This window comes from Amphibalanus amphitrite, unplaced genomic scaffold, assembly GCF_019059575.1.
Source record: "Amphibalanus amphitrite isolate SeventyFive unplaced genomic scaffold, NRLGWU_Aamphi_draft 000792F_arrow, whole genome shotgun sequence".
Taxonomy (NCBI): domain Eukaryota; kingdom Metazoa; phylum Arthropoda; class Thecostraca; order Balanomorpha; family Balanidae; genus Amphibalanus; species Amphibalanus amphitrite.
This window is the reverse complement of record NW_024882286.1, coordinates 73,710-84,601: the sequence shown is the minus strand read 5'-3', so window position 1 is coordinate 84,601 and position 10,892 is coordinate 73,710. Positions and strand designations below refer to the sequence as shown.

The 10,892-nt window shown below is 52.6% G+C and overlaps 1 protein-coding gene across 1 annotated transcript; it reads right to left on the bottom strand.

Annotated features, from left to right (window-relative positions):
- Window positions 1-30: 30 nt before the first annotated feature.
- On the bottom strand, window positions 31-5,374 carry LOC122366237 (cysteine-rich and transmembrane domain-containing protein B-like). Its single transcript, XM_043338239.1, has 3 exons — window positions 5,203-5,374; window positions 4,340-4,620; window positions 31-1,263 (listed from the first exon to the last, which is right to left on the bottom strand). The coding sequence occupies exons 2-3, from the start codon at window positions 4,592-4,594 to the stop codon at window positions 1,132-1,134; spliced, it is 387 nt and encodes a 128-aa protein (XP_043194174.1). The 5' UTR covers window positions 4,595-4,620; window positions 5,203-5,374; the 3' UTR covers window positions 31-1,131.
- Window positions 5,375-10,892: the final 5,518 nt, after the last annotated feature.

The following is a 10,892-nucleotide window of genomic DNA, read 5'->3' as shown; positions in this document are numbered from 1 at the left end:
GTGATGGCTCATCTTTGAAAAAAAAAAATATACTTTATTATATTTCATTATATTGTCGCGTACATAAAATGCATGATTCAGAAAATGTACAGGCGAATAGGTAAGATGAGAAACTCGTAACATGATGAAAGTATTTCAGTCGCCATCCATATGAATATATGGTGACTGAAATATTTTAATCCGATCACGCTTTTTCTTTTTATTTGCCGCCAAGAAAGGCTTGTATTACACGCTACCATAAGTCCTTACAAAAGCAGGGTGATAATTTGGAGCATCAGTTGATGTGGAGTTATCAATTGATGCCGCTTGCATACCCCGTTACAAAGTATGCAACATACCTACTCGTAGGAAAGTTACATGAAAATGCGCACTAAGATGCGTGAGCCAGCAGAGACAGCAGGCCTCGCGACAAACCTTCCAACATGCGTGAATGAACAGCACAATACAAGGCATCCAGTATCGTGAAGCTCTGCCGGTGTATAAAGAGGGTTGCGCTGCTCGCATGTTTCACACATTCAGTGATACTATTTTTCGCAACGCTGTATCTCACATGCTCCAACACAGTGGAGAATCGGAAAAATAAATAAATAAACTAATAACCTCCCAACTTCGTCCTATCCAACTTCTAAGGCTCATGGGGCGCGGCGATTGAATTGAAAAACTAACTCGGCCACAGCAATGCTTATATCTCAAACGTGTGGCGGGCGCAACCGTCACCACTTCTGCAAAATCACAGCGACGACACACTCGATCCTAGGAGTACACATCACGTTAGACGTGAGTTCAGTGTAAAGTGCGAACAACTGATGTCCTACAGTGCCCTCCACTGGTCGGTCATGGTGTTACACTGCGTGGAAGGATATCCAACGATCGCAGCCACACTGTTCATACTGTCCCATAGATCCACGCTGAATCACCGACTGGTTCCCTAAAGTATCCTTCGTATAAACCACCCGACAGTGTCTGGGTGGTAGTGTTCACTCATCGCTGTCTGTCTGTCCAGTGTATGTGCACAGTCAGTCGCCGGACCATTCAGAGAAGACTCCGGCCCTTTCTGCACTCAGCCTCTGGCCGCTATCTGCCTCCCTCAGTCTCCTGCTATCTGGCTCAGTCACTGCTCGCTGTCAGCGTTCAGTCGTCGCAGCCGAGCAGACAGCCGAGCCACTCACACGGGTTGCAGCAGGACAGGCAGGCGTAGATACCACAGCAGATGGCCATCTGTTTGAGACAGCCGTCGCCGCCGCTGTCCCGGCGCTCCTGCTGCTGGGAAAAAGAGAGACAGTTGTATTATGGTCCAACCCCCCCACGGCTGCTGGCCGCGCCTGCGCGCGCCCCTGCCGCCGCCACCGCTGGCCGCCCCGGCTCCGTGCCTGTGAGCGCCTCTGCCGCCGCCAGCTGACGGTGCGCGCCGAGCGGCATGACTGGCGCGGGCGACGAGGCGCGGCGCTCGCCATACTTGTTATCTTTTTGGACACTCTTTCGGCCTGAACGTATCGCAGTAAATAAATCGCGTTTTTCATTGATCGTGTGCTCTTTCACTCGAAACGAACCAAAACATAACATGGCGCGGACGGTTTTGTAATTAATTACGTGACTGAGCAGCTTACAGCGCGATGAAGAAATTTTTGATTCAAGAACTGACGGCGCTGCTGGAGAGGCAGACGGAGAGAGCCGCCGAGGCCGACAAGCGCCTGGAGCGTTTGGAGAGGCTGCTGTACAGAGAGCCCTCCGCGGGGACCGGGACGGGCACGACGGCCGGAGTGTCAGAGTCGGGGGCTGAGCGAGGCGCTGATGGATCCGTTGGACCAGCTGCCGCCGCCCGCCGGACTGTCTGCCTGCCGGTGTCGGCGACTCCGGCCCCGCACGTGAAGTCGGCTTCGACGTGCAAAGCCCGTGTCGAGTGCAGTGTGCGCGACAGTGAGACAGGAGCGGTGAGCAGGCTGGAGGACTCTGAGCCGACGCTCAGACACGCCGTGACAGTGGGGGAAACGTGGAGTGCCCATGTCACGTGCCAAGACCTCTGCGGCACCAAGGGACATTTCGTGGCCCACCTGTCGGCCTACAAGAGGGACCGCAGTCCAGTCGGCCGAGTGTCGCCCATGCCGCCGCCGCCACCAATCGTCAGTTTCTTGAGCGTTGCCCTACCTGTGGTCGTCGCCAGCACGCCGGCGGAGACACGTGTCGCGCCGCTGGCGCCATCTGTCGTGCGTGTGGCGAACCAGGACATTTTGAGGTGGTGTGCCACCAGAGGGCCAGCACCACAGCGGTGGTGCCATCTGCAGTGACAACAGTACGCGACTCTCCGGGGGTGGCGCTAGTAGCGGTAGCCGCCGGCACCGCCGTGTCACCGCCGCCGGCGGACACGGGCCCAGCCGGGCACACTGCGCTGCAGCCCACGGAGCTGAGTGACGCTGCTGACGTCCACGGAGCCTCGCCGCCGCCGGCGGGGGGCTGGCCAACGCAGACAACGGACAGCAATGAAGCCCCGGACAACGCCGTGTCACCGCCGCCGGCGGACACGGGCCGAATCGGATGTGCTGCGGAGCAGCCCACAGAGCCGGACGGAGCTACGGGCGCCTACGGAGCCTCGCCGCCGCCGGCGGGAGGCATTCCAACGTGCAGCACGGACGGAGTGTACGGAGCCTCGCCGCCGCCGGCGGGAGGCCAATCGGTTGCCACCGGCGCCGCCGTGTCGGTGCCGCCGGCAGACACGGGCCGAGGAGCCGGCCGTACCGCGGCGCAGCCCACCGAGCCGGCTGGCGCGCGCGGAGCCTGCCCGCCGCCGGCGGGAGGCTGGCCAGCACAGACCATGGAGGCAGCCCCCGGCGTGTCACCGCCGCAGGCGGACACGGACCGAGCTGGATGTACCGCGGCGCAGCCTACAGAGCCGGCTGACGCCCACGGAGCTTCGCCGTCGCTGACGGGAAGTCTTCCCACGCGGACCAGCCATGGAAACGAAGCCGCTGGTGACGCCGTGTTGCCGCCGCCGGCGGACACGGGCCAACCCGGGGCCACTGCGGTGCAGCCTGCAGGCCCGGATGCAGCGGCTGTAGCTTACGGAGCCTCGCCGCCGCCGGCGGGAGGCCTACAAACGCTGAGCACGGGCCGAGGTGCAGCTGCCGGCCCCGCCGTGTCACCGCCGACGGCGGACACTGGCCAGATTGGGTGCACCGCAGCGCAGTCTACCAGACCGGCTGCCGCCTCTGTTCCGTGACACAGCCCACCGTACCCGGTGAGACTGATGACGCCTACGGAGCCTCGCCGCCGCTGGTGGGAAGCCCGCCGACGCAAAGCAGGGACAGAGAAGAGGTCGTCAGTGACGCCGTGTCGCCGCCGCAGGCGGACATGGGACAGACCGACTGTGCTGAGGATGACGCGTGTCTGGCGCCGCTCGTGGGCCCGGTTCAGGGGATGGCCGGAGACGCCCCTGGCTGTGATCCGTGGCCGCCACCCGACACCGGAGCGCCGCCTACCGGTGACCTCTCGGGCGACAACGGGCGCGCCCGCTGCGGACGCCGGAACAAGCACCCGCCGCCATGGGTCGCAGCAGTCGTGTGTGCCAGCCCCGATCGTCTGTTCGTTCGTTGGGGTGCGACCTCGTATGAGGAGTGAGACAACGTCGTGCAGTGTTGTGTTTTTGGCGGTTTCACGACTGTTGTCTCGAGGGGGAGATGTTGTGTTTGCATATAGGCCCCCCGAGGCCCCCTACTTGGACCGCCTCTGCGACCCCACTGGGCCAGGTGCCTGTGAGCGCCCCTGCCGGCGCCAGCTGACCGTGCGCGCCAAGCGGCGTGACTGGCGCACGGGACGTGGGCTGGCGCTCGCCATACTTGTTTACGTTTCGATCTCTCTCTCGGCCCATTCGCACCTGTCTAAAATAAATCGCGTTGATATTCATAAGCTCTTTCACTTCGAACCGATAAACGACAACTAAACAACAGTCAGACTAGTTCAGAGTGAAAAATCTCACTCTACAGAGAGGCAGTGAAGATGCAAGAAACACAGCAGGTAATGAAAATTGGAGACGCTTCTATAATATTACTAATGACTCGTCCATGATCGAAACTTTTCCTACCGCTACATAACGATTGGCGACAACTGAATGGAGGCAGAATGCGAGATTTTATAAGACGGGCAGTGGGCACTGGGCAGGTGTCAATTTTATTTATCGTGTTGCATCACTCATCCTTACTTTATATACTCTAGTAGGTGTAAGTTGATTGATTGCAATAATGACAAAGAAAACAAATAATAACACACCAATAGTGTTAATAGGTCACAAACGTAAATAGCGATCATCATTTCACGCTGATTAGACTAATCACATTTCCAGCCTCACCTGCACTATGACTGGCTGCCCGGGGTAGGGCTGGCCCGGGTACGGCTGGCCCTGCGGGTACCCCTGGCCGGGGTACGGTCCCTGGGGGTACCCCTGACCCTGCGGGTACTGCCCCTGAGGGTACGGCCCCTGTGGGTAGCCGGGCGGTGGGTAGCCCTGGCCAGGGTACTGAGGCGGGCCTCCCATCCCGCTCGGCTGGGAGACATATGGGCCGCCCGGACCCGGCGGGTAGCCGGACTGAGGGTAGCCGCTCATCGTGGCTACGTTCTTAGAGATGTCACCTGGAAAAGAAGAGAAGTGTCAGCGTGCAACGTAAAACACACAAATAGTTGGTTGTCACACATAAGCATTTGCAAGAAATTCATTGCCACAAATCGGAACCTAATCTACGAGTTGCTGATCTGGCCTCATAAGTACATGAAGAGTTCGACTGGTTGACATCAGACCTATAAGCTGGATATCATTCCCCGCATGTAAGACGGTCAGTGCGCTTATTTCATATTTGTTCCGAAGGTCTAGTTCAATTAGGAACGAAGGCCGTTATATTACCGTCCACACTCAGTATGTAAAAACCGATAGGTCCGGCGAGAATCAAACACAAACAAGGTAAGGTATATGTAGGTCCGGTATAATCACAAAAACACGAACAAGCTGATACACCTCACATTACAATCAAACAGACGTCACTGAAGGGCGCAGAGTGCGTCACATTCGACCTTTCAATAATGAAACTGTATAATTACTACACGTTGGACGGTCCCGCATTAGCCTGTTTATCGCAATATGACCTTCACATAAAGCCCACACCGCGTGTCCGCTGTGGTTTGTAATAGTCGTCCCGGTCAGACCTCTAACAAACACACCCTGTTTGTCGCACAGTTGGTGTCTGTCGCACGCCGGCCGGTCGGCTATCGGGCTCGGCTGGTGGTGGACCAGAGGTGATAGCGATCGATCGATGTCCACCGCCGGCCGGCTATCGCTATCAACTGATGTGCCTATATGAAAACGATAGGTCCCGTGCACCTGGGCCTGTGTCGGCTGTAGGTGGCAAAGCAGCGTAAATGAAGGGCGAAAATTAACTTTGAAATATGTGATATAGCAGCATAAAATGGTTCATGTGGCTTCCACTTTGGCGTATTATTCACATGGCTTTTGGTTTCAATATGAAACTTATTTTTATCACTACTTCTATTTAAAAAGTGCACACGAATAGAACAATGGACATCTAATGTCCTCTCGTTACAATCTGTAAAACGTTTATATGTTGAAAGTCGATAACTAAAAAGCCCCAGATTACAACGCAAGATTATATTGTCGAGATACCGTGGCCTTCCTAAATTCAGCAAAGTCATTTTCGATTACGTATTGCATAGATAACATGAATCATGTTCAGGGCTGCGGAGTCAGAGTCGGAGTAGGAGTCGGAGTCGGAGTCGGTCGGAGGCGAGTCGACAGTTGTGACCGAAGTCGGAGTCGAAGTCGATTTTAGAAACCCGAGCCGGAGTCGGAGTCGGAGTCACCGAAAATCTGTCGACTCCGCAGCCCTGCTAGGTCTGCGGAGTCGGAGTCGGGAGTTGGAGTCGGTCGGAGTCGACAATTCTGCCCGGAGTCGGAGTCGGAGTTGGAGCTGGTTTTTGAAAGCCGTAGTCGGAGTCGGAGTCGGAGTCGCCGAAAATCCATCGACTCCGCAGCCCTGATCATGTAATATATGCGTATTGATAAACGATGCATTATGGCATAGTGCAGATATGCTGCATAACATCAACCGTTTCCGATTTCCGAGTAGAGTTCGCGGTAATACATTTAAATGCATTCCGATTGTAGAGTGCCAAGGTAAAATATGTTAGCTGAACGTACAGAAGCACTGGATCACTGTGGCAGGAATTGTTTCCCGAGAGTTGCTAGTATTCGAGGAATAGTTTTCCAAACAGTATCGAGTGCATGACTCATATCCTTACCTTGGCCCTGACCATGAACTCACGTCTAGGACGTTCACGAGGTTCGTACTATTCATGAGGTACCAGGTGCGCAATCCAGGGCCCTCAAGATAAAAGGCGTAAAAACGATTGAATCACTGACTACATAGGAGTTAAGGACTTGAAGCTGGTGATGTGGTCAATATATTTGGTTAAAAACGCACTAAACGGATTTAATCGGAACCAATCAACCCGATATCGGAACAAGAGTTTGTTAGAAGGGTTAGGCTCTAGGTTTTAGTTTTAGGTTTTAGACTTTTATGTTTTAGGGCTTTGGTTTTAGGTTTTAGAACCTTGGGTCTTGGCAGTCTTGGGAATCTTGGTAAGATTTGCCAAGGAGATTTACTCCATTGCTCTTGCATTTGCTCAAGGCGATTTGCTTATTAGGGCATTAGGGCCTTGGTTTAATTCAGGAGGAGAGGAGCCACGAATCACGTGTCATGTGGTCCACGATATTTCTCATTACGGAAGAAACCGTGATGGTCACAACTGACCGTCGCATAGAACCGAGTCACAGTTTTTTTTTCTCGTACATATGGCATACCGTTTCAGCGGTAGCCTGTAGCTATGTAAAGTCTAGATACTGTACTTAACTTAAGATTCAAAGCGATCGGTCACTCGGTGTAGCTATGACAGGCATTGAAACTTTTTATGAGGTGAGGTCACTTCAAGTGACCTGGTGACCTGACCTTGATTGACCTTGGTCTGAAATTTTCACAACATGTGTAGAATTGATGTAGGGGAGAGTGGGGCAAAGCGGCCACCCGGGGCAAAGCGGCCATCCATCGTTTTAGCCCTCTACAGCTGGCGTCAGTTCCAATTTATGATTTCCAATTATACTTCTCTTTGCGGTCGTTCGAATGAGCCAGACCGGGGTTTCAGGCCCATCGCCATTGTTCTGTGAAACACGGAAAAGCATTTCTTGCCAGGTTACCAATTATGTTTACATTTTTTAAATGTTATTTTATTCCATAACCGTTTGGAATTTTTATAAGCGTTTTTGTCCATGCATTGCGTGGTTATCGTACATGCCTTCTACCAATTTTAATGCTTTTTACCACACTAATAGCTGAGCTGGAATATTTTTGTCTCGGACGGTATGCGCGGGGCAAAGCGGCCGGGGCAAAGTGGCCAGCCCCCAATTGGCCATAAGTTGATTCCATCTGGATAAAAATATTATTTATATTCAAATGTGTCGTCATGCATTCATCTCGGCCACTTTTCGGTTACATGAGTTACCAAATTATGCAATTAAATGTTTTTCCAAGAAAATTCTTTCTTTGTTTAGCAATAGGTGGGAAGATAACAAAGTAAACATCCATCTTCCCTTAAACCTTGTCACCATCAAATACCCTAGTCGTGCATGAGGCAACTATTCTGTTTCTCATATCGGGACTTGAGAAGTCGCCAGTGGCCGCTTTGCCTCAGGGATGGGGCAAAGTGGCCAATATGCTATAGGTTTAAAGTTTTGTCAATATCTCCCATATGTGAACGCCTTTGGAAATGAAACGCAGTTGGAATAAAAGACAATTTAATAGGGATCACATTGATATAGAAAGAATCTTTCCAAGTTTAAAAATCAAGCGTCGGCATCGTTCGAAACGTTAGGGTGGCCGCTTTGCCCCACTTTCCCCTATGATAAGGTGTACCAAAAACGGCGGCGCTCCGCGCCGCCGTTTTTGAGATATTCGCGCAAAACCACAAGGGGGGGGGGGGTGTTCAAACACCCCCCCAGCAGGGCGCGGGTTAAGTCTAGATACTGAGAGCACCGGTTTGGGAATCGAATGCGCAAGGTCTTAGCATTTTAAAGACATATTGATGTCTTTCTTTGACCGACAAAGACCGAGCCCGAATATCTGTTTTCGTATAATTCACGCAATTCAAGAAATGGTAGTGTCTGTGAGATATGTTATATGTACCGACTACCGAGCAAAAACGGGTTCAATTGTTTTCGATTTGACAGCGTGCACGCCACTAAATTGCTGAGTTCACAAGCAAAGATTCGCATTAACTCTATGCGCTCGTACTAAAACGCGAGACATAATATATAGCAATACCTATTATTGTGAATTGCATAACAAAGCACACTGAATTTCATCCGATGAATACCCGTTTAATTGACCGCAGCTCGAGACGGATAAAACGCAACGAAGTACCTTTCTAGATTCTATATGTTAAATCGACCACGACCAGCGTAACTCACATATAGGTACTGCGGGTACAACGCAAGAATCTCCCCTGCGAGAGAATGGATCCCTCGTGTGGGTCTGTGTCATCCGTGAACAGCCCACCACGGACTATCTGGCTGTTGTCTTCCAAGCAAACAGCATGTCAGAGCGACCAAACATCCGCCAAGGGGCTCTGGGGTGGACGGTGAGACAACACGTGACGCAAAGACCTGGATGGACATTGGACAATTGGACATGCCTCAAGACAGATGCCTAAAGACGAAACCACTCGGATGGAGTCAAAGGTACCAATATCGTAGTACCAACACGGATATCGACGATAAAGGGGGTGAGGAAGAGGGCTGTTTCATGCTCACAGACTCCTGTGAGGCTGTGGCCACGGCACAGACCACAGCAACAAGTCACAATGCATGTCATTCGTAACGACTCATTGATTCCGGTGCATTTTAACACGGCAGCAAAGTAAAATAGTCATTGTAGCTAAGTTTGTAGTTTCCGGTCATTGTACACTCGCAAAGAAGACGGGTATCTAGGAGTGTGTCACAGTCCAGACTGCATGTAAACAACTTGGCACGCCGACCCCGAGTCCCTACCCGGGCCCAGCTGCGCGCACCTGCGCACATTTCCCCTCAGTGACGCAACACTGCCCTCACCAACACCCAATGATCCCAGAGGCGCACTTACCGCTCTGTTTCGCTCCCTGCTACCCCAACACAACTCTCACGGCTCACTGTAACACACCAGCCTCACTGTCACGGGCGGGCGAGTCACGAGCACGCCCTTTCACTCCCGCGGTACCCTCCCTCTGCCACGGCCCGGCGCACCGCCCGAGCCGACTCGCTGGCTGCGCTACAGGGCGCAATGGCGTCTCCAGGGACCAGTTTTAGGACGGCGTGACGCTTATTTTACGGGCCTGCCGTCAGGCCCACCGCTGCACCCGCCCCTGGGATCGATGCGCTGGCACGGCCGGCTCGCTGGCTCCGCGCCCGCCGCAGCTGTGACGTAAGAATGACGTCATACCCACTCATCGGCTGATAGCGACGGTGAAGGACGGACGATTGTGGAAGGTTCGAGGTGCGGAATGGGCTCAGCCTCAGTCGTCTAACTTCGAGGGGTAAATTTTATGGTAAATGTGTAGGTACAGCTAAGTCTTTCAGCTTAGATGATGAATGGATGACTGGACAGGCCTAGTTCCGCGTGAGATGGATGGATGACTAATGATTGTAAGTGTTGAAGCATTTCAATTTAAAAAGACTGGAGGCTGCTAAAGCGGTGCTTATAAAATTATTTTTAGTTAACCTGACTTTCGAAAGCACACTGAACATGCATGTTTTAGCTTGGAAGTAATTAGGTACATCATTACGGCTTCGTGTTTGTTTGGTTGGTATTCGTGCACGAGTATGGTGATTATTGTACGAGCATAACGATTAATTAGTGATTTTAGACGAGTGCAATTATGTATGTATCCGAGTGCAAATCATCCGACATGTGCATAAAGTCATTTAAACCGGGAAAACTTAAGCATTGCTAATTCAAACACGCTGTCCGGTAGGGGAGAGTGGGGTAAGATGCCCAGGGTGGGAAAGACGCCCCACCCCCTCTAGCGGCGAAACAAAGAATTGAACCCGGAAATTAATGTTCTTAGCGTAAAGCGGAAGCCTGCCTTGTTAACTGCACAAAAATTTGCAAAGCTCAGTTGGGCAACGGCTGGCTGGTGAATGCATGTTTTTGATTTGCTGCTTTCGAAAAATATTTTGGTGTCAAACCATTGTAAATATCAAAGAAGGTAGATAATTTTTGCGTCCCTTGCTATAGTCGTGATACATTAACATGCGTGTACTGTGTCCCAAACAGTTTATTTCAGGGCGTAGTTTTATGGCTAACAAATTGTACTGATTTAATGTTACTACGGTACCTTGGGGTAAGATGCCCCCTGTCCTGATGGGGAAAGACGCCCCCCTAAATCCGTAGGCTGTCCTTCAAGCAGCCCGTCAAATCATTTATTACATGCTTGTGATGAGAGACAAAAGCCGGTCTGGGACTATTGAGAGTCCAGTACGGTCGGGTGCTCACCATGCCGGTCTCTCGGCCCACACAGAGACTTTTTGGGCGGCATCTGACTCTGAGAGCCCTCACGACGGCCTCGGTAGGCCCCATTTTTGGCTCCAGGGCCCCTCACGACATTCTTTGAGGGCTCCCACGTTGGCTCCACGGGCCGCGCTGGCATCTGAGGTCCCCACGATGGGCTCGAGGGCCCTCAAGCATCATGAAGACCTATAAGGGCCCCACAGTGGTCTCCGAACGCCACCACGGAAGCTTGTTTGGCCGCGCTGGACTATGATGACCCTAACGATGACCTCTGAAGCCCCTTACGACCACTTTTGAGGG

Bases quoted from the DNA above. Each gene is read 5' to 3' on its own strand.
- LOC122366237 (XM_043338239.1), bottom strand. From the start codon at position 4,594: ATGAGCGGCTACCCTCAGTCCGGCTACCCGCCGGGTCCGGGCGGCCCA. The intron at 1,264-4,339 runs GTGAGGCTGGAA...TCTTTTTCCCAG, and splicing joins GGCAGCCAGTCATAGTGCAG to CAGCAGGAGCGCCGGGACAG.